The sequence below is a fragment of the Mycothermus thermophilus genome, assembly GCF_041956435.1.
Source record: "Mycothermus thermophilus strain CBS 625.91 unplaced genomic scaffold VTJ04scaffold_1, whole genome shotgun sequence".
In the NCBI taxonomy this organism is placed as follows: Eukaryota; Fungi; Ascomycota; class Sordariomycetes; order Sordariales; family Chaetomiaceae; genus Mycothermus; species Mycothermus thermophilus.
In genome coordinates, this window is record NW_027191427.1 from 163,081 (window position 1) to 187,522 (window position 24,442).

The window sequence follows — 24,442 nt, forward strand, 5'->3', positions numbered from 1 at the left end:
TCAAACCTACCCCAAGATCCTCCAGGAGCGAAAGCAAGGCTGAGCTGAGAGTTGGTTCGCATCCCATTGATGCTTGGGCAAGTTCCATGGATTTGGCTTGCTCGTTGCTTTCCAGAATGCCTCGTGCCAGGCAGAAGCATCGCGTCGTGTGGTTCCGAGAGTCTTCAGCCTTGTCCATTGTTTTGATGTGTTGTGCTTAGAGGGCGAGATGGGATGCCGAAAGAGGAAAGTTGGGGTGGGTGGATCCATTTGCCTTGGGCGGCCCGGCTCAACTCAAAACATTTTCCCCTTGCCTTTCTCTCACAGTGCCGTTTGACAGTGTGGTGTCTTGTTTTTGGCATGTGCCTGATGTGCAAATCGCTGTTCGGTCTTTGTCGCGTTTTTTTTGGGTTTGTTTGATGCCAAGGCACCAAGGTGCTGGGATGAGCGGGTACGTACCTTTTACCTCATCAGCCCGCATCCCGTTGTGTTCCAGTCTCTCATCATCTGCTTTCCCGTTGTCGCCGTTCGCCTCAACCCTCGACAATTCTTCCCCTTTTCCCACAACACCAACAAAACAATCACGAACCCCCTTTACCCAGTCCATTCCCAATAGCCTCCCTCGGAGTCGGCCTGCCTCTCGAGAGCCAAACAAGGCCTTCACTGCAGCCACCGACGGAAGCAGAGTCGACGGGTCTCGGAACAAGGCCGGCGCTCCCCAGTCCGGCCTCCTGCGTGTGATCCACCTCCGAACCCCCGCCAGCTCCGCCTTCAAGGCTCTTCTTCCCACAACAACACCTGCAACTAGGACAATCGCCAATTTCTCCCAACTGCCTATACATCTCGTCCCCAATAACCTTTCGTGACTCGACCTTTTTCCCGATATCGCCCGCCGCGGGACCGCCGAGCTTTCCTGGCTGCACATCATCTCAACTCCTGGAATGGTCCCTTAGCGCCAACGTGATCGCTCCCATTCACGTCAACAAAGGGATCTCGAGGCAGCAGTACCCACAGCTCTCAACCGGCAACCACGCAGACTGGGCCAAGGGGAGCCAAAAAATTATTTATAGATGGACAATCACCCTGACCTACAAGGCCTCCCCTCGGATGCCTTTGACGCCGACTTCGACCTGGAGAACCAGGGCCAAGCCGACCACAACCACCGAAGCTTTTCTTCCCAATCCCCCTCTCCAAGCCCCAGCTCCGACGAGGAGCCGCAGCGCGTGGACGAGGATCTAAACTTATCCGACTTTATTGACGACGACGCCGATCATCCCGACTACGATTTCGAAGATCTCAACGATTTCGACAGTTTCGGAGAAAGCGACCACCATTCGACCGACAGCGAGAGCGACGAAGAAGAGCACGAGACAGACGAGGACGACCAGGAGGAGGAGGCTGACGAGGAGGAAGACGAAGACGAGGGTCTCGGTTTTGGGGACTTTCGCCACGACTACGACTGGGGATCCGATTCGGAGGCAGAACCTGTTCCCGAGGCTCAACGTCTCGAGTTTCATCGTCGGAACTTCCGCGAACTCTCCAACTCTATTGAAGACCTTCTGGATCAACTTCGCCGCGGCCACGAAGCCGCTTTGAACTTTGTCGAGGACCTGCATTCCGAAGTGCGCAGGGACCACAGCTTGCGGCTTTTGAACGACGTGGAACTCGAGGATCCGAACCCGCGTCACCGACAACAAAATCAGCAACAACAGCATCGCAACATGCCGCAGAACGCTGAGTCGCGCCGCCGCGCCCGCCGCGGTCATGCTCGCTTCGCCGATGAGTTGGTGGAGATGGAAGTGCAGCCTGTGAGGGCCGGATCGCGCGCGCCAGCCAATTCTCGGCCTCAGCAACCTGAAGTAATTGATTTGACTGTTGACTCGGACCAGGACGACGAGCCTCAGATCCTCCAAGGTCCGCGACCCAGTGGTGCGGGTCAGGCCGCGGCTTCGGGAAGAAATCCGCGCCGTCAATCCTCGCGACCTCAGCGCACACCTTCTCTTGCCCGCAGCGATGGCAGCATTCTTGGGAACACCGGCAATGTTATCGACTTAACCCTCGACGATTCTTCTGACGGTCCGCCGCAACCGATTCCTCTCCCTCGCCGCGAACCGGTCCACCTCCACAATCGCCGCGCATACCGCGAACAAGGTGGCCGTTTTCGACCCTCGCCTCACGACAACCGCCAACCTCACAACCCACAACCTGACAACCAAAACCAACCACATGGTGGTTTTGTCAGCCCATTCGCTAGGTTCGCAGGTCTCCTGTCAGGTTTCGACTTGGTTCGCCAATTCGGCGGTTTCGGTCGTAATCATCCCGACCTCGAAATTCAATTCCTCGGACACCTCGGTATCAACAACAACCTGGAGAATCCCATCGCGGACAACATTCCGAACCTCAACTACCACGTCCCCGTCCAGGTCCCGCCGCCCATGGCGCCTAAGCCCCCGCACCAGCCGCCGCCCGCCCCGCGGGACGGTTTTACCAGGAACACAGGCGATCCCGACATGGTTATCGTCTGTCCTGGCTGCGACAAGGAGCTGAAGTACGACCCGGAGCTCAAGCAGGAGGGCGGCCGGCCCAGGGCTCAAAAGAAGGCTCGCAATCGCAAAGAGTTTGAGGAGCACCATTTCTGGGCACTTAAAGAATGCGGTCATGTAAGTGGTTTTTTTCTCGCCTGTTTTCTCTTCTTGAGAGGTCGTTTTCCGGGTTTCTTGAGGCTCGTCTGTCCTGGTTTCTCGAGACGTGGTTTTCCTGTTTTCTTGAGACTTGACAGCCTCCGCTACTGTATTTTTCTTGTTTCTGTTCACCTCTCTTGCATGACCTTTCTTCGCTCAACAGCCGCTGACCTTGTTTTCTTTTCTGTCATCAGGTTTATTGCAAAGACTGCTACGAAGGCCGCAAGTACCCCACCAAGACGCCCAACTTTAAGCGCAAGCAAGACCAGACTCGCAAGACCACCTGCCACTGCGCCGTTGACGGGTGCGACTCGGAAGTCAGCACCAAGTCCAACTGGGTGGGCTTGTTCGTCTAAGGCCCTGACATCTTCCTCGCCTGGACATGTCGACCAGCCCGTCCGTTTTGAGAACAGCCATGTTTGACGTCGCGGATTCACGAGGTCGACGTCGCGGAATCGCATCTCTTCTCAAGGTCGCGGTTTCCCGAGTTTAACATCACGGGCTCTTCTCATCAGCATCGGGGTGATGATTCGGTCACATCGGCAGAGGAGGATCACAGACATTGAGCGGTCCCTTCGGTGAGGGAGGGCCGTCGCGGATCTTCGCATCATCAGTGTTGGTTTTATCATCTCATTTTCCCAGGGGCCATGGTTTTCTTTTTTTCTTTGTTGGTTTACTTCAGATGCCCAAGGAGGGGGAGACAGAGCCTGTCCTCACAACCGCACTAGCATTTACCCCGCCACCCTTGGACTGGACCAAAACCGCGCGCGTGAGCGTGAATTGAGCGGTTTCGGTTTCGCCGGTCCTGACGGTGTTCGTGCCGTCGGTGTGCGCGTGGGGAGTTTTGGTCGTTCGCACAAGATCGACGACCTTTTGGCCCGTGATGGGCGTGCGTGTTTTTGGACGGGTTCTCACCCCTCGCCCGGCCAATCAGCCCTATTATAGTTTCCCCTTTCCTTTGCCGGGATATCTCCGGATGATTTCGCCGCCCTTGTTGTCAGGAGTGGCATGGACAGGGGAGGAGGAGGTGTGGTGTTTTTGACACGCACACATTATATACAGGTGGAGGAAGGGGCCGTTTTTTTTTCTACTGGGCAGGCGGCGTTTGTGGCTGGGCATGGCTTGATGGATATCTCTCTCTCTCTCTTTATGGACCCCTGGGACTTTGCATGGCATGGCATGGCATGGCATGGCATGGATTCTTTTCTTTTTCTTCCGGAGAGGATGGAAATACTGGGATATGTGGGAATACGGGAGCTGCGGTTCAGGACGGTTCGGGATTCGGATGGGATGGGATGGGATGGGATGGGGCGGAACGCTTGTTACCAGCATTTTCCGGTCGGGCGGTTTCAGTCATGATCACGGTCATGGGCGCAGGCAGGGTTATGGAACACACCTGGGATTGGGTGGTAGTTTCTCGTTTTCGTTTTCGCTTTGTTTCTGTGAGATTTTTTAAATGGGACGTGCGTTGCCTTGCGTTTCGTGTTAAGAGGTGAAATGGGCTGATGATGGTTGGTGGTGGGTTGGGTGTTAAATAGAGAGGCAGGAAGGCGGGCAGGATAGGCGTTCTAGGGAATGGAATGAATGGAAATGGAGATTCGTGATGATTGTGTCTGATTTCTCAGTTGGCTATGTGCTAATTATGCTGGGCTACCTTAGTCTGGGCTGGCTTGTTTGAGTGGGTTTGACTCTGCCTTCGACTCTGTCTGGGTTGCATCCTTCCATCTTGCTTCTTGCTTCTTCTCACCGGTGGATGGTTGGTTGGTTGGGTGGTTTATTGGCAGGAGAAGAAAGGAGAGGTGGCTTCCTCTCTTCTTGTGAGATATGCTATGCCTGCGGATGAATCATCTCTGGTTTATCAAGGGATATTCCACAAACAATGTCCTAACCTACCTACCACCTGACCAGAGAGTTGGGGGTGGTGGCCGTGGTGGTAGTGGTGAGAACTCCATCATGAGTTCGCCGTTGTTATGATGCCGATTCCCCGTTGCCTCTCTGGCACGGCTGGAAATGGGGTTTGATGAAGATTTATTATTGGAGTCAGATGGTGTTAATCGTGAGTTACTGACGGACCGGCAGAAAGGGACTGTCATATATTGCCTGGAGAATATGTTTGAGTTGGGTTCTCTGTTATTCTCTTTCCAGAACAAACCACAACAAGGCGATGAGACCAGCCGGTACCCATGTCAATGAACCCAAGAACACACACACGCATCAAGTCAACAATAAAGCCAGCAACCATTGAATTGCTCTCATTCATCCCCCCATCCACCACAATGTTAGCCCTTATCCCAACCCAAGGTACATCCAGAGATACCTAGGTACCTATTCCAACGCCATTGTAGTATCCCAACAATGCAAACTCCAACAGAGAGGTTAAACTGAATAAGAAGTAATATTAATACACATACCCCCTCCCACCCATCCTCTCCGCCAACCCATCTACATTGACATCCACATCCATTCCCACGACCCAACTCCTCCGTCTCCTCCTCTCCCCTCTCTCATCCTCGCCACCAAGGCTCCTCTCCCCCGGCTCGCTCCTCGACGAGGAAGTTACGTAATACCCGTGTCCGTACTCATACTCGCCCTGCCGCTGCTGCTGCTGCTGCTGCTCGTACTGCTGCTGTTGCTGTTGCTGTTGTTTCTGTAGTTGTTGCTTCTGATGATGCTGACACTGCCACCACCACCGCAGATTCGGCAGCGTCACATACTGCTCCGGATCCAGCGGCAGGAGCTGCTTGAAGATGGGCTGGGAGCCGACGGAGCGCTTTTGCCGCAGCTTGTGCTCGACCAGGTGGTGCAGGCGTTTGGTCGTGAGGTAGTAGTGCGTTGAGAGTCCGGGTGTTGGGCCTGCTCCTCCACCCCCTGCTGGTGCTGCTGCTGCCGCTGGTTGTGGTGGTGGTTGGGAGTCGTTTTGGGAGTTGGGAGAGTTGGGGTCGTTGTCGTTGCCCGGGGTGGATGGGGGTGTGTTGTTATCTGCCTCGGCCGAGGAGGGGCGGGAGCGAGAGCGGGAGCGGGAGCGGGATTGGGATCGAGAAGGTGTATGCGTGCGAGTGCGAGATGCTGGACGGGATTGAGAGCGTGATTGTGACCGCGACCTTGACCTCGACTGAGGAGGAGGAGGGGGTCTAGAACGGGAGCGAGATCGAGATGCCTCGGCTGCTGCTGTTGTCCCAACATTCCCAGCAGCAGCAGGCAGTGACGTCGGGGGAACCCACTCCCCCAACACCTCGCACAGCGCCGTGGTCATGTAATCGTTGGTGCTGGACTCGAAGCCGCACGCAGCAAAGAGGTGTTTGGTGTATGGCCGGCGAGCGGATGATGACGAGCCAGCGGTATCTCCTCCTCCGGGGTAGTGGTTGCTCGCGTACGCGTTGAGCTCTTCTTGCGACGGCAACCCGGCGGCGCCCGCGGCGCAGCAGTCGAGGATGAGAAGCACGTCACAGGGCGCGGAGAGGATGGGGTTGCGGATCGAGGTCCATTTGATGGAGGATACGGGCCGGTAGCGTTCGCTGGTGGATTGGTTAGTACTATGTGCGATGGATATCTATGGATATGCCATGCTGTCAATGATGGTGGGTGTGGGAAGGAAGACGCACTATTTCTTAAGAAGCTCCTGGTAGCGATCGGGCCGGCCGTGGGTTTGACAGGCGTCGCCGGTGAGGAGGGCCGCGTAGAGCTCGGCGGCCGCGGCTTTCGCCCATTCGGCGTCTTTGGGATGGTCATGGCTGGGTAGGGTTAGCAAGACGGAGAAGAATAAGGAGAAAAGGGAGAAGACGCCAGGCATAACTCGAAGGAAACATGATATAACCAGCCACAGAATCACCCCCGGGAACTCACCTGCTAAAAATCAACTCATTATCATCATCCAACGCCCCATGCCCATGATAATACACGATCAGCAGCGTATCGTCCGCCGCGTAGCGCAGGAACTGTTTGAGCTCCGCCTTGAGCGACTCGAGCGAGCGGTGCATCGGGATCAAAAATTCGTGCACAAAGTAGCCGTAGCTCTCGAGCGTCGCGCGCAGCCGCGCCGTCTCCTCCTCGAGCGACACGTAGTCCTCGGCCGGCGGCGCCGTGTAGTCCTCGGCGCGTAGGTCGTGGAAGGACCACGTGAGGATGAGCGCGTGGACCTGGTTGTATTGCGGTCGCGGGGGGCGGTGGGGGCTGGAAGGAGTTAGTAAGAGCCATGACGTCGGTCTCTTCTTGATGGATGTTTTGTTTGTTTTGTTCAAACGGACGGGAGTGAATCACTTACACGGCTGTCCTAGGCGCACCCTCTCCGTCCGCCCTGTGACTCGGCCCATCAAAACTGTGGCTCCTCCTCCTACTCCTCCGTCTCAGCGTCGGCTGCGGTTGTTGTTGTTGTTGCTGACCATTCGTCGACGGAACCCTCGGATTGGGCAGCGGCACCCTCTCCTTTTCCACGCCCCCCAACCTTGCCCGGAGATCCTCCTCCCTCACCTCGCCAATCTCTCCCGTAAGCAAACCGTGAGGAGGAGGAGGGCCTTGCGGCCGGAGATGCATGTAATGCGGAGGCGGACTCAAATGCGGTCGCTGGAGCGGATACTCCCTCTCGCGCGACGCGTTCCTCGACCCGGGCCTGGACCTGCTAATACTACTCCCAGGACCAGCACCAGCACCGTCCCAAGTCAGCTCCCGCCGCGGTGGCGAAGACGACACAGCCCACCGCGACAGCCGCGGATCCGACAAGCTGAGACGCTCATGCTTGTAGTACCCTCCTGCTGCCGACGATGCAGGACCGGCAAGAGGAAACCCCGAGCCGGATGGCGGAGAGGCCGGAACGGAGCGAGGAACGGGGAGGTGGGCGTGTCCTGGTCGGGAGCGGATGGGCATGGCACGCTGGGACAGGTCGTGGGCGGTAGGCAGGGGTGGCGGCGCGGGTAGCATGGAGTTGATGTTGACGTGGGTGTTGGGCGGAGGAGGAGGCTGGATCCACTGCCGGCCGCGTCTGTCTTCGTCCTCCTCGTCTAAGCCACCGTCGGGGTCGTCGCGCCCGGTGAGGAGACGGCTGCTGCCGTGGCCATAAAAATCTACCGTCTCGGCATCCTCCACAGACGAAGGACCATCTTCGTCGTCGTAGTCGGACCAGCTGTGGTGAGAGAGCGACCGGCGCGAGAGGCCGGACAGAGAGCGGGCGCGGGATCGGGGACGGCGACGGGCGCGACGCGGCTGAAGACGCTGCTTGAGGAGCTCCTTTTCTTGCAGGCCGCTCGTGCCCTCCTGGTCGGCGGGGAGGAGGAGGAGGTGGGGACGGGAGAAGGGAGGGAAGGGCGAAGACAGCGGCGGCGGCGGGCGCTCATGATGATGATGACGGGATGGCCGGGCAGTAGTGGCTTGCGAGTGGCCCGAGGAGGACATCATATCCAAGGGGGAGCGACGGGGTTTGCTACTGCGGTCGAAGCGGGGGTGGTGGTGGTGGGGATCGCTATAGTATTCAACTGCTCCGGCGTCGTCTAGGTTGACCCAGTCCCCAACTCTTTCCCTCTCCCTGTCTCTGCTCAGCGTCCTGGGTCTTAACCGCCTCCGTGCCCGCTCACCACCACCCAACCGACCGATGCCGTCGCGTGCGGTGTCCGCGTCGTCGTCGTAGTAGTCGCCGATGCCGATGACGCTGGCGGCCGGGCGGCGGTGGGTCGGACGGCGGTAGCGACCCGCGCGGGCGAGGCCGTCCTCATCGCCCTCGATGCCATCGCTGCTCTCGAAGCCGACAAAGGTGCGCGAGTCCCGCGCGGTGCGACCGGCCGCGACATGGTAGTCCACGTCGAACGGGCGGCGACGCCCGGGAAAGCGGCTCATTTCTTTTTTTGAGTCGGATATCCTGCGCGCAGTGCGGAGGAGAAGGACCCGAGAGCTCCTAAGTTGAGTGCAAAATTTTGGCGAAATCACAGCAGTGGTGAAGGTGAACGCCGCTCGGTGAGGGGTTCGTGATGAGCGGGGGATGTCAGGGGCTGAGTGCCTGACCTGACCTGGAAAACCGTTTGATGAGCGGCCTGGATGCGAGTTGTGCTCAAGTGTTGACCTTCAAAAAACAGCTTTACAAAACGACAAACTCATCTAGAGTTTAGCTTGAAAGTAAGATGCAGGATCCAGGAGTGACACCCGACCGTCAGTGTGTCATGCGTCCGAGTACGTATAGCTCAGGCTTCTTCCGCTGCACCATCTCCGTCTCAGACCCGCGGCTGATGATGGCACTGACAAGAGGCAATGGAATGGGAGTACTACTGCATGCAAGAGACCTGCAGCCCTCCCGATCTGTCTCCATCCCACCCCGTCGGAGAAATCCTGTCAGCCCTGATATTTTCTCTCTCTCTTTTTTTTTTCACTCGTCGAACCTCCTTCAGGCCACCACTTTTAAGGCCACGAGGTGTCAGGTCCAGTCCCCAAGGCTCGGATGGGCTGCATCTGCATTGCCGCCATGCGCTTCTGCGCCGAGACTCCGCGTTTCTGCCCAATCACGCTAGCTTGACACCCAAAATCCATCATGGTGAGACAGCCTTCTGATCGCGGGGCAGACAGAGTCAAGATGAATGTCTACAAATGGACAAGCCAGGTGTTTGTTTTATCTATGAGTATGTCAACTGAGCTCTATTTTGCCTGTGTCCCACGGGGTATCATGTTCCTATATCCTCTGTGAATCCAATCCCAAATGCCATCCATCTATCCATGCTCCGTAGCCATGCGCTTGAAAATGCAAAACCCAACATCGAACATCACCTCACATCCAGTTTGACCGTACACCACTCTAACCTCCATGGTCATCGCCCGTCCCTCATGCCATAACAATACTCAAACATAAAATATCCCACTGTCCTGCTCATGATCCATCATCCATCGTGAGGTGACCAAACAATAATCCAATAGGACACAAACACCAATATATGCCGCTAGGAATACACCACAGACGCCGATCATAACACTAAAACCCAAGATCAACACCCTTAAAAATGATCCGGTCCAGCTCCGGGTCGTCGTACTCCTCCTGGGAGGCCGTGAATTCCCCCGGTTTCCTGGCCGGAGGAATATTCTCTTTCAAATCCCCAGTCGTCTTCGTCTTTGATGTATGCATGAAATTCTTCGCCCCGATTTGAGGTGTCTTTGCAGCGCCGATCCCTGCGTTTCCCCATGTCGGGGTCGTGCGAAGCGCGGAAGCCGCCAACACCTGCCTTGCCGCGAGCTGCCGTCCAAGGGGTACCACCTTATTCCTGCCCCCATTGCTAAGACCAACTTCAGGAGCCTTCTTGGAAACCGGCGCGTTGATCTCGCGCAGATCTTGGGATGAGAGGAAAAGGTCCTGAGTTGAAATGGGCGGGAGGTCCAATGGCAAAACCGGCTCGACCTGGACAGGCTTTGGAAGATTGTAAGGGATGCGAGGCTTGGTGCTTGTTGCCGGTCGTGTAGGCGGAGCTGGGGCCGGCATCGACTTCGTCCGCATATGGCTCGAGGCCATCGGGTGTGGAGGAGGAGGCATCGGGGTCTGCTGCTTTGTCAGCTCTGGTATGGCCGTCTGTGGTCTTAAAGGTTGCTGCCTGGGAGGCTGGGCTCTCAGTGGCTGCGCCCTATTCGGTTCTCTGGCGAGAGCCGTTGTCTTCGGTCTGCTCAATGGGGAGCGGAAAGCCGGAGGCGGGTTGGACTGTGATGTAATGGTTTTTGTGGACTTTTCCAGTGAAGACTGAGAGGGTTTGGCGGGCTGCTCGGCTGGATTCCCTGGCGGAGGCGGAGGGGCTCCGCGGACTGGCGACTCAGGGATGACCTCTGGGAACTCCCCTGCAAGCTCCCGAGCCTCTTGGGAAGGACTCGGGTAAAATTCGTCCAGGTGATTCAGAAGGAAAAGTTGAGTGCTCGTTGGCACAGAGTCAAGAGCGTCGGGGACCTCAACCTTAGCCGGAGCTGGCGACTGTTTGGGGCTTGGACGACGCAGTGGAGGGGGTTGCGGCCGCTGAAATGAGCGCTCAGGCAAGGTTTGTTCGTGGTGTGGAGATAGTTTCTTGTGTTTCGAATCTTGGGATTGTTGGTTCTCGGAACCCGCCGGCCGCTGTTGAGGAGGAAGGAATGGAGGCTTGCGCTCTCCGTTGGAACGGGGCTCTGAGACTGGGCGCTTGAACTCGGGAACGGAGGGTTCTCGAGAGCTCTGAGGACGAGGGAAGGACGAAGTACACTTAGCACGCCGGTCATGGGTTGGGCCAACTTTATCAGACCGGTTGGACTGGATGGGCGTCTTCGCATCCTCACTCTCGATTGGCAAGATTTCGACCAGGTTGCTCTTAGCTGACCGGCTCGAGCCCGTAAAGCGTGGGTTTCCAGGGGAGACAGCCGAAGGTACCGCGAGAACAGTATCGTTGGTATCAGTTTTGTCGCGATGAGAGCTCGAGGACGTGTCGCGGACCGCCGTGTCTCTCAGCGCTACCTGAGTACCCGTTTTAGTTGTCGTAGTCGTGACCAATATCTGCGACTTGACCTTTTGAGACTCAGAAGGGTGAGATGACCTTGGCTGGCTAGCTTCGCCCAGCTGAGAAGAGATCGGCTGTCCCATCCCATCCCGCCGGAGTTCCGAGGCTTGGATGAGGCGCTGGCTCCCGCGGATAGGGGGGCTGGGCGTCGGGTCGCGAGCCCGACTGGCATGTTGATCTCCGGAAACAGATGAATCAGCATTGATCTCCTCGTTCATCTGAGGAGAGTTGCTTGTCTGCTCGACATCACTCTTCTCCTGGAGTTCAGACCCCCGAATCAACCGCCTCCGTTTGCGCCAATCAGGGCTTGCAGTTGCTTCCGGTTGTTTGTCGTCGTCCGTCGCATCCGGAGCAACCGTCGAGGCATCCCGTGGCTCCCTGGTTTCCTCAAGGCCTGCGGCGTCCGCATCTCTCTTGCTGCTTCGCTGGGAGGCGCGGGAAATTCGCTGCTCCTTCTGGCTTTGACCGTTCAAGGCGCCATCAACAGGGTCGGCCTGTTCGTCAACCTCAACCTCAGCCTGTTCAGGCTCCTCACTTCCTTCCTTCGAATCAGCCTGATGTCCGCTCACGCCATTCGCATCCTGCTTCTTCCCTGCATTGCCACGAATGAAGCTGGTGATCAGGTTCTGACTCGACGTGACTTTGGCGAGAGGGAGACCCTGCCGCCTCTTCTCCTTTTTCATTTCCTCCTCGCGAGCCTTCTTCTTCTCCCGGAGGACTCGCGCGCGGTTGAGACGGCGCTCGCGCTCGGCCTCTTCCTTGCGCTGACGCTCCTTCTCTTCAATATCCAGTCGGATCCTCAAGAGCTCGGCTCGCTCTTCCTCGCGCGTCATGCGCTTCGTCCGGGTGCGCTGAAGATACGAGCGGTGGATCTGCTTCGTGGTCATGGGTCGGTCGAGGATGGGCATGTCGAGGGCGGCTTTGGTTTCCGCCATGATCTGGTCGAGGGTCTTGGGCTGCTCGACCTTGTCGGTAAGCTTGGTCTGGTGTCGGGGGGCCATGGTGACATCGCTGGAGATGTAATTGGTTGTGCAGAAAGGATCGTGATGGGGAGAGCGCAGGCGAGAGTCGAGAGGAAGTCGTGGATCGAGATGTGAGATGACGCGCAGTAGGTTTCAAGCTGGCGTCGGCCAGGGTGAGGAAAGAGAGGCGTTGTTTGTGTCCGGAGAGAATGCAGCAAGAGAATCGCGCGTCGATGACAGCAGAAGGAGAGGCGCAAGTTGGTTGAGAGAAAAAGACATGGTTGACAGCGAGAGGAGCCTCGAAGTGGAAGAGAGTGAGTTTGGGAATGGAGTTGTTGATCGACAACCCGGAAGTGGGTCTCTTGTGGTCCATGCTCCGGGGTTCGGGTGCAGGCAACCGTGATCTTGGTGGGGCAATCGCGCTTGGAACTGGCCCATTGCCGCCGGCCAACCGCGATCAGCGAGTGGGTCCCCAAGAACGCGTCGCGAGATCACGTGAGACCCTTCCCGTGAACTTCCCTGCTCGACCATGGGTGAACACCGTCTCTTCATGGTCTCGATGGTCAGGATTGCCATGGAAATGGCGGAAACACAAATATGACGGATGTTTGGTATATAACTACGGACTCGTCATAGTTTATGTGACAGGTTCAACCCTCAGCTCCTCTTCCAAACGCTTGTTTTGTTCCATGTTTGCCTTTCCTTCATCTTCTTCCCCAGTTTGTTTTGCTTACCTGTCGATCTCAGGCATTTTTTGCAACGGATAATGCCACTGATTGAATGTTGGAGTGTGGATGGCATTTAGTTGGTGCCAGTCATTCCATCATCAATCCTTCCAGACGTGCCTTTGCTCGTCGGATCTCACAGACGGTGGGAAGGAAATTTGGGATCTAATGATCCAACGAGCCCAGAACTCCACCAGCCTTAGGTATTCATACCATAACAAGCAGATACATGATACTAAGGTTGCTCGGCACGAGATCTGATGTGCTCCGGCCCTGTCCCCCGGAGTATTTGCCATGTCCGTGTCACTTCGAGACAATCAGACAGTTCAACATCGGGACAGGGGCTCTGTCAGGCTGCATTGGCCTCGTGATACAAAGGTGAGTACACTCTCTAGCCTGGGTACCTCGAGTACAGATGTGAGCATCGAACGCCTGGAGCGACGTGTCTGTCTGTAAACGTAAGCCTGCCTCAACAGACACTTAATTGCGCCGGTTACAATAACCAGATCACGCCAAGCAGATGGCCGTTAGATTCCTGTCTTGACCTTATGTAACCAACCTCGTGGCTGAAAACCAGGCTTCCGTGGAGTGAACCAAGTACCTAGGTATGTTAGCCACTTGGGAGTCTGGCTTGAGAGCCATCGCATTCTCTTTTCTGCAAGAATATCAAGCAGCGAACCACTCTCGAGGTTCATGAAAAGGCAATAACTCGGCGTACAGGTAGCTCTCGGGTTTCAGGATTATGGATCAAGGTGGAATAGACAATCTCTCGGTCTTGTTGATCTCAACCTTCAAGTTCGAGCTTTGTGAAACCAGTTTTTGTGATAGATGTTGAACACGGAAGCGTCGCTATGAGCATTTCTTCATGCTTGTCAATGTGCCAAACTTAAGAGAAGATACCTTACCACTGACGACGAGGATTCAAGTCAACAGCTACAAAGAGAATCTGAGAGAGGCTGAGGACACAAAATTTCTAACATGACCTTCGTTGAGTTTCCCAGGTGCTGCTGGGCTGTTCGACCAAATCATCCACCATAACTTCAGAAAGTGCTCCCTGACTTCTAGCCGACAACACTCCACTACGTTATTTGTTCTCACCCTCAAGCAACCTTCTTGCGTCCCTGGAGCTAGGGTTATGAAGCATTGGTGTCGCAATCCGCGACGGACAGGCATACAATGCCAGCTTCTTAAACCCATCTCCGAGGTCGACAATTGACATAGGCACCAGTTGGGTACCATTCCCCAGCGTTTGAACCGTGGTTTAGGTCACGAATATCCGCAGACCTCCAAACGCTGCCAGACAAAGAGCGCATGTAAATATCCTCTCTCAAGCCAGGATGGGGCCGCTGCTCCCACCTTTTGGCTTCTTTTCCTCATCTGAGGTTTATGAATATATTTCCATGCCGTTCATTGGGCGCCCTGTTGCCAATGAGTGAATCAAATAGAATGATATACCATTGATATCAGCTGCATTCAATCTCTACTGGACCTTAGATGTAATGATAACACCTTGACTATACTATAGCTAACATGTAAGTGACCACATGAAGCCCCAGCAAGTACGCGTAATCCTAGCTTCCGTCAGAGTTTGGGGATTACAAACGCGGAGGCTGTGTAAATTAGAGGACCTTAGCAGACAACCACAGTACACAACGAATCCTGACGAGAAACGTTTACACATCAACGGTGGCAATTGGAAGCACACTTGCAATCTTCAAGGTCAAGTTGCCAAAGAAGCACGCTTGTAATTCGAGACATTTTTACTTCACGGCATTTGAACCATCCACATGATTTCCTGGTTCGAGGATCATAGTTGGTTCGTGCGGCCGCTAATTATTCCGTCGGCACTTGAGGAATATCCCCGACGTTGTTCATTTCTCCATGCTGCTCGCTACTGCTGCACTGGGATACTTTGAATGAGCTGTTCTCGAGGGCAGGGCACCTCATGAAATTTCCCTAACTTCTTTTCCTCTTGTCCAATTCTGACTGCTCCTCGAACATAAGCTTGTGGCTCACGGTCCGCCGGCTAAAGTTTCCATTGCCATCACTTCCAGAGTCCAACACCGTGACAACAATAGTGTTCCTGCATGCCATACAGTTCATATTCGGCCCATGCTCGGCTGATTACTTCACAAACACAATGTAGAGATAAACTCAGCTAAGGTGTCGTGCGTGATGTGACTGATCTGTGAGAGGTGAACGTCTCGTCGCGAGACTCAACGACACATAAGATCCCAGGTTGGACAGGCGACCTGAACCCCCCGACAGGCGAATACGGAGTGGGTGATGTTGTTGTCACAATTGTCACTTTTGAGTGTGATGAGCTCGAGACAACGATCAGCAAGAGAGGAAAGTCTTGAGGACCATTGCGTTGCTAGTTCACAGTGTTATCTTGAGTTCGAGAAAACATTTCAATATTACAACACAGTCAGACGCTTGGTGTGATGGTCGGGATAGTTTGCATGTATGTCTTGCTGTCCCTCTCGTGTTCGGCAGTCCGTCACGTTGTTGTCGACATGCAAGTCTCGACACTATTAGTATGCACGTTGATACTTCTCACAGTCATGAGTGGTGATGGTGGTGAGCTGTACGCCAAGCCGGCAAGGGAGGAGGCCGACAGCAACAGGGACCCCTTGTCTCCGGCTTGCGATCCGGAGACCGGGGCCGGCGACCAGGGCTCGGGGAAGGTGGGGCCAGCGTTTGAACGTTGGAAGGAAAAAGCAACAGGAGCAGATCTCCCCCCATGATCGTGGCGTCGTGCGGGTGGCTTGCGAAGGCCAGTGGGATTTGCATTCTCGAAACTTTCTCGGGGGCCAAGACCGGGAACGGGAGACCGGGGGATGCAAAATGCTTTGCTTTGCGCCTGTGCCGCATACTATGGAGGACGTCCAGGGACAAGGGTCAATGAAACGAAGTTTGGTTCGTGAGAACACTGAGGCAATTGAAGCAATCCCCGGTCTTGTTGGTTCGGTGGCGCGATTTCTCGGCCGACGGTGATGCAGTTGGCGGCATTGAGAACATACCCGATGTCTCGTCCGAACACAGCGAGCACCTCCTCCTTGTAGGAGTGCAACCTTCGAAAGTTCAGACTTTTGAAGAGGCAGAAGTGGGAACTTGAAACGACAAAGAATCGCAAGAATTGCCCACTGTGATGCCAATGATGGCCATGGTATAACGACAGAGATAGGTGGCCGCGAGTAGCCGCTGTTGCGCCGGTCTGGGTCTGATTTGAGTGAATTCCCGCCCGGCTCGGCTCGATATGCCATTTTCTCCTGCCTGATTCTTTTCCACTGACCGGGCTTGTGAAACACACGCTCGCCACGAGATGGGACGGTCCGAATTGCAGAAGATGAATGCTGTTCTGCACTACACCGTAGTACAAGGAGGACCACCAGCAGTTTGTTAGACAACGTGAGAGACAAAGATTTGTAAAGTTCCGGGTTCGTCTCATGGAGCTGTCCGGTGTCTTGACGTTTCATCCCGTCTGCTTCCGTCGTCGCGTAATGGTTCTTCCGAAAGACAAGCTTGTCGTAACATTGGAGTATTTCATGCCGTCCATCAGATTTGGGACCGATTGTGAACGAAAGTCACTCTCCACAAAGAATAACGGATCGTGTCCCAGAATGGATGCTCGGTGCCTTCCGATGACTGCTCCGGCTGTTGGTTGCGAGTAATACCCAGAACAGGTACCACAATTACCAACCAGATATGTCATCTTCACTTATTCTTAATCAGAAAGACCGCAGGCGCCGGATGAACCGGAGCGCTGGGCCTATGATCCCAAGGTGTGGGAAATACCATGTCTGTGGTACACAGTGTCTACCTCTGAGGCACCTAGCTTGGTCTGTCCGACATCATCTGCTCATTCTCACACCATGCCAGGCCGGCCTGTTGGTTCTCAACTTGTTAGCCGGGCTCATCATCCTGAATACAAGTACTGAGTAGTAACACTCAAACTCATCACAAACAACCTCCACCCTCTCGCATACCAACTTTCTCCCTGGACTCAATCTCCCCTCCCCCCACCCATTTCCCGGTTCACCCTCGGTAGATGCAAGGCCCCTGGACAATAACTCACTGCATCACAACATCACGAAGCAACCCGGAAACCCGGATCTTGACCAAAGCGAAGTGAAAGTGAAGCTCCCAGGCCCCAGTTTCCAGCCGCATCTTCACCCCCTTGTCTCCCGAACCGCCTCACTTCCACACCATGACCACGACGAAACCAATCCTCATCGTCGGTGCCGGCATCACCGGCCTCCTGCTGGCGCAACGCCTCCGCCGCGCTGGCATCCCCTTCCGGCTCTTCGAGCGCGACGCCGACCTCGACACGCGCGGCATCGGCTGGGGCTTGACGCTGCACTGGTCCCTGCCGGCGCTGAGGGCGCTGTTGCCGGCGCAGCTGGTGCGCCGCCTGCCCGAAGCGTACGTCGACCGCGCGGCGGTGGAGGCGGGCGTGCCGTCGACGTTTCCGTTCTATGATGTCGCCACGGGCGAGTTGAAGGCGCGGACGCCGCCGGCGGATGAGACGCAGAGGGTGAGGGTTTCGAGGGAGAAGTTGAGGAAGTTGTTGGCGACGGGGTTGGAGATTGAGGTGTGTTTTCTCCGCTTTTAATCGTTGATGTGTTATAGACAAGGGAACTTTGTTTGCTGACTTGAAGATCCAAGTGGAGCAAAGCCATCAAAACCACCACCACCAACCCCGACGGGACTGTCACCGTCACCTTTGACGATGGCAGCACCTGCGAGGGCAGTCTCGTCGCGGCTTGCGACGGAGGTAGCTCCAGAATCCGGGCATCCCTCTTCCCAGACCAGCCCAAGCACCTTGTCCCCGTCCGCTTGCTGGGCGTCCGGATCGACTGCACCCCCGAGGAAATCGAGCCGCTCCGCCAGCTGGACGCCTACTTCCTCCAGGGCACCTCCTCCCTGAACGATGTGTTTGTTTACTTCAGCAGTGAGTACCCCTTTCTTCACCCCTCTCCAGAAACCATGTGATCCCTAATTTCCTGTCCTCCAGTCCTCGACGCCCCGCAAAACCACCCCTCCGGCAACGGCAACAACGGCCGGTACACGGTCCAAATGGTGGTCTCCTGGCCCGTGCGCGCCGGCTTCCTGGGCTGGGCCGAGCCGCTCGCCATCCCCGAGTCCGACGCCGAGCGCATCGCCCTGATCCGCTCACTGGCCGAGACGTGGGCCGAGCCCTTCCGCTCCGTCGCGCGCTGCGTTTCGCCAGATGCGTCCGTCAAGGCGCTGGAGCTGTACGACTGGCCCCCGCCGAAGGGACTGAGGACCCAGGGGCATGTGGCATTGGTGGGGGATGCGGTGCATCCTATGACGATGTGTACGTATTTCTTACCTTGATTGCCTTACCTACCAGACATGTTTGAGATGAAAGGGGATGTTTGATGTCCGGCAGTCTTGTTAACAACAAACAGACCGCGGAGAAGGCGCCAACCACGCCATCGTCGACGTGCTCGAGTTGACCGACAAGGTCATCCTCCCCTGGTTCCACGGGCAACAACAACAGCAGCAGCAGCAGCAGCAACAAGAACAACAAGCAGAACAACAACAAGCAGAACAACCCACACCCACCCTCCGCGCACTTCTCGACGCCTACGAAGACGCCGTCGTCGCCCGGACGCGTCCCACGGTGCTGGCCTCGCGCCAGGCCGCCCTCGACGCACACTGCTGGGGCCGCATCACGGACAAGAGCCCGCTGTTGACCCGGCGGGGGATGAAGATTGAGTTTGACGAGGGGAGCATGTGGGCGTGGTGATATATTGATTGATGATTACTGTGTATTTGGGTGGTGATTATGGGTATGGAACGGGATTGACCAGTTTGGGACCTATCTTACTTGGACACTACGGCGATTTTCTTTTTGATCAGGCTGTGTGATAAGGTATTACCTAACTCCCTCCTTGGACACGCCGACTACCTGGCCTCATGAGGTTTTGGATGATGAATGATGCGAAGATTCCCGACTTCCAAACTCATCCCTCTGTAACAACCGAGGCTAGGTGGAACTCCCTGGGTTTGGACAGTTGAAATCCATGTCGTGAACTTCATGTCTCTCTCGGTCCTTTATCACATGTCTTAGTCGTTTCCTGTCTCATGCATAGAACTTCACATGTCTTGCTGTCAGTATTGTGTGTACACCGTGCCGTATTTTTGCTTCACATGTCGTTGTCTTCCGTATTCTGTTGTACAATACCGTTCGCCACAAGTACTTCACATGCCTCTGCCATGTCTTGCAGACTAAACCTCATATTAGAATGCATGAGGGATTATTACGTTCTGAAATGTACACAGATCATCGATTCAAAAGCCTTCCTCACCCATATACCCCTATCCATCGAACAACAGAAAACAAAAAAAAAGATCGAAACCCATGCCATTGATTCGCCCGCGTCGATCGAGCCACCAGCGCACCATCACCCGCACCACCACCACCACGAAGGGGGTGGGGTGTCTGAAGAACAAAATCCCCTGGCAGAAAAACCAGGGGGTGAACCGAGCAGAACTTTCCCACCCATGCATAATAACTGCCGTATTAATGCCGTGTAAGTTTAGCCGGGACGTCTTGGCCCCCCGACGGGGAGCCAGCCAGTCGTATGCCGGTCGATCAAGCCCTGCAGCAGGACTCCATAGCACGCAAGCCATTTTTAAACTGCTTCCCTTACTTAGCGGCTTTTTAGCGGGAGCTTGTTTGGACTCCGACGATGCGCGTCGATTCGATTCGCGAACCTCTGTCAAACCTTGGTCGGGAAAGATCCAGTTTTTAATTGAGAGGATATTATCTTCAAGGTGCGCTGAAGATGTATGTAATATGGCGGATCCAAACATGGGGAAATCTTCACGGCTTGACATTGGAAATCTGGCTTTCAGATTTAATAACTTGAGCATTTTCGTGTGGGGAACCTGGCCGACAATCTTCACGGCACGCAGCAGTAATTTTTCATGGTACTACTACATAGACATTTGGCCGAGCCGTGAGCCAAAGATAGTGACAGCAATATCCATCCTCCTGCGACCCAAGCCTTCGTTCCTTCTTGTGTCTCCATCTCAGCCGTCCCCCGACGCCGGTGTCTCTCGCCCGCACACAGGAAATCCCAGGTCGTTCATGTCGAACTTGCTCTATCGCACTGGTCATTGTATACTCATTGAACCGAGAGGCTAGGTAATAGAGACAATAATACTTCACACATGAATGAAGCCTTCATAGAAGGAAAATGAGAAAAAGGTCCGAACCATAAGACGTGCAAAACAAGATAGTAACCCAAAGAAAACATGGCCCCGTATCCCCAAAAGCCGCCCATCTAATCCACCCTCACACTGTACGTAACACTCTTCATAATCGAATTCTCCGGGCTGGACTTGAGGATATTCTCCTCGCTGCCCGTCGGCGGGGCGGCGGTCGCGTAGGTCCCGCGCCGCGGGCTCGACGACACGCTGCTGAGCTTGTACGCATCGCCCGAAATGCTCGCCAGCGTGTTGGACTTGCTGCTGCTGAGCTTGTTGGACACCATGTTGCCCAGCCGGCTGCCCGTGCTGTGCCCGCCGCCGCTGGCGTACTTGTTGCTGCCGCCACTGCTGCCGTATTTGCTCGTGTACTGCCGGGCCTTGCGCAGGAAGACTGGCGCGAGGAAGGGGAGGGAGGAGACGATGTTCTGTTTTTGGCAAGGTGCGGTTGTTAGTTGTTTTGATGTCTGAGACATGTCCAGGGATAGGTAGGACACAAGACAGAAAACGTACCCCGACGTTAAACTCAATCACGCCCCACACGATGAGCATGGTGGTGTTGCCGTCACCGTACTGGATGCGGTCGATCTCGCGGTACCGGAAGACGGAGCAGATCGTAATGAACAGACCGAGCAAGAAAATGAAGATCAACCCAACCTTGCGGCTGCGGCTGACCTGGAGCTTCAGCAGCGCCGGGATGGGGATGATAGTGACCGCGATGTCCGAGACAATCGTAACAATAGCGTACGCCGTGAACGACGGGCCGGGCGCCAGACACTTGCCCGGGACAGTAGGCTCCCACGACTTGTGCACGGGCTGGCAGGCCAGAATCAGGGTCAGGGCGCAGCCCAGATGGCCGGCGACGACGAGAATCATGGTGATCCAGACGATGCGCCGGTAGATGACATGGCTGGTGCCCTTGAAGAGGCGCAGGTAGCTGATGAGCAGGGCGACCTTGAAGAAGCTGATGCCCATTTGGTAGATGGGCCGGCCGGCGTAGTTGGTACGGGTGTAGGGGATGAGGCTCTCAACGGGCCGGTCCTTGAGCGGGAGACCAAGGCCATACTTTGTTTCTGAAGGCTGGAGGTGAGCATGCAAGTTCATGATCCATGGGGGAAAGGAGTTGGGGACTGGGACATACGGGCAATGCACAGAGCGGCATACGCAACGCAGAAGATCATGGACAGGATGGACAACCAGTCGTCGGCGGCCAGGCCATGGTTCTTGTGGCGGACATAGACTCGCGTCAGGACGATGGCGGACGACACTACCGACAGAGAAGTGCAGATGGCGAAGATCATGCGCCATTGCGACTTTTGGTCGATCTCAGGCGTAACGTGCTCAACCCAACCCATGGCGGCGGTTTGTTGTTGTGATGGACAGTGAACGGGGGAGTGTGAGTCGGGTCCGGATGTTGTACGGCGTCGATGCCCGTCAGGAACAGGGGCGGCCCGCGGTGGAACAAGTCAAAAAGCTTAGCTTGGTCGGCAGCGAAGAGCAGACGGGATAGCGAGGCCTTTTTGCTGCGGTGTCGCCTGCAGTTGGCAATCCCAAGGAGCCGGGACGGGCGGAAGGACAGCAGCGGCGGAGTAATCGGAGAGCAATGTCCAAGACAAGAAGGTAAAGAACAAGAAATAAAAAGGAGACACCTGCTGATCCGGCAGCTCGCTCGCTCAGCGGGCAGGAGTGAGGTGGATATACACAGATGAAATACACCTGACCTGACGTCTGACCTTGCAGCCGGGGCGGTCACTCGCGTGCTCTCTCACAAGAAGGGAGGGAGAGCTGGAGGCGTCGGGAGATCAACACGGCTGGCGTCGAGCAGGCCGGAGATCGGGAACCATTTAGTATTCTCAGCGGGATATGTGTGTGAATGTGTGAGTGTGAATGCCGCTCGACTGTGTATAAGTGAGGTGTCTCTGCCCCCATGTGCCGTAACCCCATGCCCATGGATGAGATGCCGCTGCCGCGTCTGCTGCGTAGTAGTTTGTTCCCACAAATCTGCCGGAACGTCACTCAGCCGTTCACCTGGCCGCGGCAACGGTCGAGCTGGAGATGCGATGGCTGGCTGCCTGTTCATCTAAGGTGCTCTTACAGGCGCGGCTCAGTATGTGTGTCTTACCATCCATCCAGGAACACGCAACGTCAGGCGCGGTTCAAGGTTTCCTTGCGGGATCATCCGGTCAGGAGTGGGATGGGGGCCGCGGGAGGGGGTGTGAGTGAGGGAGCAGCATGGTGTAGTTACCAGATGGTGAAACGCAGGGAGAGAAAGAAAAGACCAGGCCACACACAGCTTTACGCACCTGGTCCCTGTACTCAAGACGAGAGAAGGCAGGCCGGGACTTTGCACCCTTGCGAAAGGTAAGGTATCATCTGTTCATCTGTAGGAGACATGATATTTCCTTTCTTTTTTTTCTATCTCGTCTTCGTTGCGTTGAGTCTCATTGGCGGGAGGAACTTTCAGGTCAATAATTATTCAGAGCGAGAACAGCGAGATCATACGTGAAGCAACCTTGGAAATGAACAAGACCTCAAAGCCACCTCGGGTTGACATTCAGACCCATGAGGGTTGCTTTCCAGGCCGTGCCGGACTCCGGGCTCGGCGGTGTTGACCGAGGCCTAGGAAGTATTGTTGCTGAATGGAAACTCTCTGCCTGAGGTTCGGATGCCTGGTGCCTCACTCAAATTCCGGGACGGCACCCTGTACATGCCGGGAAACAAGGCCGGTTCCTTGAAACGATTCGGATCTGGCCTTCGCAATGCTCAAGCCCCCTTCGAGGACGTTTTCTGGAAGCTCGAGTGTTTTCGAATGGTTCCGTGTCTTGGGCAACAGCAAACTCCACGGACACAAAAGCCCCGGATCAGGCCGTTGAGAAACTGGCTGGGTGGCTGGCTGGGCTGGATCCCTGACCCAGAGCATCCGGGTTTCATGGGAGCGTTGTTGTTGGACAACGGTTCGTCCCTGAAGCTGATTGGAGCGGCGCATACAGCGGGCGGCTGGGTGAGGTAAGCGACTGCAGCAGCATTTCCCGGTGCTGGTCGATGCATGATAGAAGATGTTCATTTCTTCGGAACTTGGCGGGAAAGTTAGTAATGCTGGACGGTGCCCACAGTACCTGATCTGCTGATTTGACCATCAGGTTATCTCAGGGACTTTGGTCAGGTTGTGCTCCGTAGGCCACATGGGACGTATTCGTACCTAGGGTATGACTGTAGGGCTTGAAAGAGCTGAGAGTCGCTTGAGGTCTACGGAGTAAGGTTAATTGTGGGTGGCACGGTACTACAAATTGCAGGGAGCACAATTCGGGAATAGCTTCCGAATCTCCATCCGGCGCAACCCTCGATCCCATATCCCGCTCGGAGCGGATGAGACAAGGGAGCGCCGAGAACGATGTTGGACGGCAGGGATGGAACCAACCGGATGCATGTATGTTTTGGGCCGGGCTCGCCTCCGCGCTGTGTATCCATCCAGCTTTGATGCTGCAGTAGGATTCGTACCTGGTTGACATCTTTGCACCTTGACCTTGTCTTGTCACCTCACTCACTCACCCTTCCATCCCGACCCCAGCGAGAAAAGTTCTCGACCAACAGACTCATGATAGTAACTCCCCCGGTGCTTCCGCGTTGGCTCTTGCGTGCAACGCTGGCCAGTCTCCCTTGCTGTGGGCCATCCAGATCTGGTCCAGCTATTGAGACCTGCTGCATCTCGATATGCACGGCTCTCCCGGAATCACCTCATCCTGTCCAAGAGAATACTCAGATAGGTACCAAGTCTGCAAAACTGGCAAGGAAAAAGAAACCAACATGTCCCCCAAGAAGAGAAGACTACCCCCCTGACCGATCCATGTTGCTGAGCTCTCGCCTCCGGCTTTCCTATAGGTAGGTTCTAAGTATCCGTGTTCGAAAAGTCCTGTCTCCTTGGGGTCTCCTTTAAATTCATGTTGGTCCTGCATCGGCCCACCCGTGGACGTTTCATCGCATTCTGATGCTTTAATGTTGGTTCATCATCTCCTTCCCTTCTCAGGCCCGTGTATTTTCCCGCTCCTCCCGCGTCCCTCGTCGTCGGCACTGCGTTCCGCTGCCTTGGGTGTCTTCCTCTTCCTCCTCGACAACCAGGACGCTGGTGATCTGGTTCACTCCTGTGCTACTACCCGGTTGACATCTATCGCGGCCTAGCTGCGTCCGCAAGCCACGACGTTGTGCTTTCTGCTGTCTTTCTATACCCTTTGCCCGTCATAATTGGTTTACTCTTTTTGTTCCCAGTTCCCCCCTGACTTGCCCTTCTCTTCCCGCAGCCACGCGCGCGAGCTGAGATCCCGGAGGCCACGCGACATCCGTCCGTCCGTCCGTACTGTCGCTGCTGCTGCTGCTGTCTGATC

The 24,442-nt window shown here is 55.6% G+C and overlaps 8 protein-coding genes across 8 annotated transcripts; 4 read left to right on the forward strand and 4 right to left on the reverse strand.

The window, feature by feature from the left end:
• Positions 1-1,049: 1,049 nt before the first annotated feature.
• On the forward strand, positions 1,050-3,016 carry VTJ04DRAFT_57 (uncharacterized protein; the record flags this gene model as incomplete). The annotated part of the gene is made up of 2 exons (XM_069363842.1): positions 1,050-2,639; positions 2,855-3,016. 2 exons carry the CDS (start codon positions 1,050-1,052, stop codon positions 3,014-3,016), a joined length of 1,752 nt encoding a protein of 583 aa, XP_069222667.1.
• A 322-nt stretch (positions 3,017-3,338) lies between these two features.
• VTJ04DRAFT_58 (uncharacterized protein) lies at positions 3,339-3,992 on the reverse strand (the record flags this gene model as incomplete). The annotated part of the gene is made up of 2 exons (XM_069363953.1): positions 3,339-3,577; positions 3,710-3,992. The coding sequence occupies 2 exons, from the start codon at positions 3,990-3,992 to the stop codon at positions 3,339-3,341; spliced, it is 522 nt and encodes a 173-aa protein (XP_069222668.1).
• A 1,066-nt stretch (positions 3,993-5,058) lies between these two features.
• VTJ04DRAFT_59 (uncharacterized protein) lies at positions 5,059-8,483 on the reverse strand (the record flags this gene model as incomplete). Its single annotated transcript, XM_069364064.1, has 4 exons — positions 5,059-6,175; positions 6,263-6,391; positions 6,504-6,830; positions 6,922-8,483. 4 exons carry the CDS (start codon positions 8,481-8,483, stop codon positions 5,059-5,061), a joined length of 3,135 nt encoding a protein of 1,044 aa, XP_069222669.1.
• A 1,120-nt stretch (positions 8,484-9,603) lies between these two features.
• Positions 9,604-12,135, reverse strand: VTJ04DRAFT_60 (uncharacterized protein; the record flags this gene model as incomplete). The annotated part of the gene is made up of 1 exon (XM_069364174.1): positions 9,604-12,135. One exon carries the CDS (start codon positions 12,133-12,135, stop codon positions 9,604-9,606), a length of 2,532 nt encoding a protein of 843 aa, XP_069222670.1.
• A 4,896-nt stretch (positions 12,136-17,031) lies between these two features.
• VTJ04DRAFT_61 (uncharacterized protein) lies at positions 17,032-18,597 on the forward strand (the record flags this gene model as incomplete). The annotated part of the gene is made up of 4 exons (XM_069364285.1): positions 17,032-17,415; positions 17,490-17,775; positions 17,839-18,162; positions 18,257-18,597. 4 exons carry the CDS (start codon positions 17,032-17,034, stop codon positions 18,595-18,597), a joined length of 1,335 nt encoding a protein of 444 aa, XP_069222671.1.
• A 1,543-nt stretch (positions 18,598-20,140) lies between these two features.
• On the reverse strand, positions 20,141-21,418 carry VTJ04DRAFT_62 (uncharacterized protein; the record flags this gene model as incomplete). The annotated part of the gene is made up of 3 exons (XM_069364395.1): positions 20,141-20,491; positions 20,577-21,136; positions 21,205-21,418. The coding sequence occupies 3 exons, from the start codon at positions 21,416-21,418 to the stop codon at positions 20,141-20,143; spliced, it is 1,125 nt and encodes a 374-aa protein (XP_069222672.1).
• Positions 21,419-21,490: 72 nt separating this feature from the next.
• VTJ04DRAFT_63 (uncharacterized protein) lies at positions 21,491-21,911 on the forward strand (the record flags this gene model as incomplete). Its single annotated transcript, XM_069364505.1, has 2 exons — positions 21,491-21,754; positions 21,804-21,911. The coding sequence occupies 2 exons, from the start codon at positions 21,491-21,493 to the stop codon at positions 21,909-21,911; spliced, it is 372 nt and encodes a 123-aa protein (XP_069222673.1).
• A 2,145-nt stretch (positions 21,912-24,056) lies between these two features.
• On the forward strand, positions 24,057-24,440 carry VTJ04DRAFT_64 (uncharacterized protein; the record flags this gene model as incomplete). The annotated part of the gene is made up of 3 exons (XM_069364614.1): positions 24,057-24,186; positions 24,240-24,274; positions 24,327-24,440. The coding sequence occupies 3 exons, from the start codon at positions 24,057-24,059 to the stop codon at positions 24,438-24,440; spliced, it is 279 nt and encodes a 92-aa protein (XP_069222674.1).
• Between the last annotated feature and the right edge of the window lie 2 nt (positions 24,441-24,442).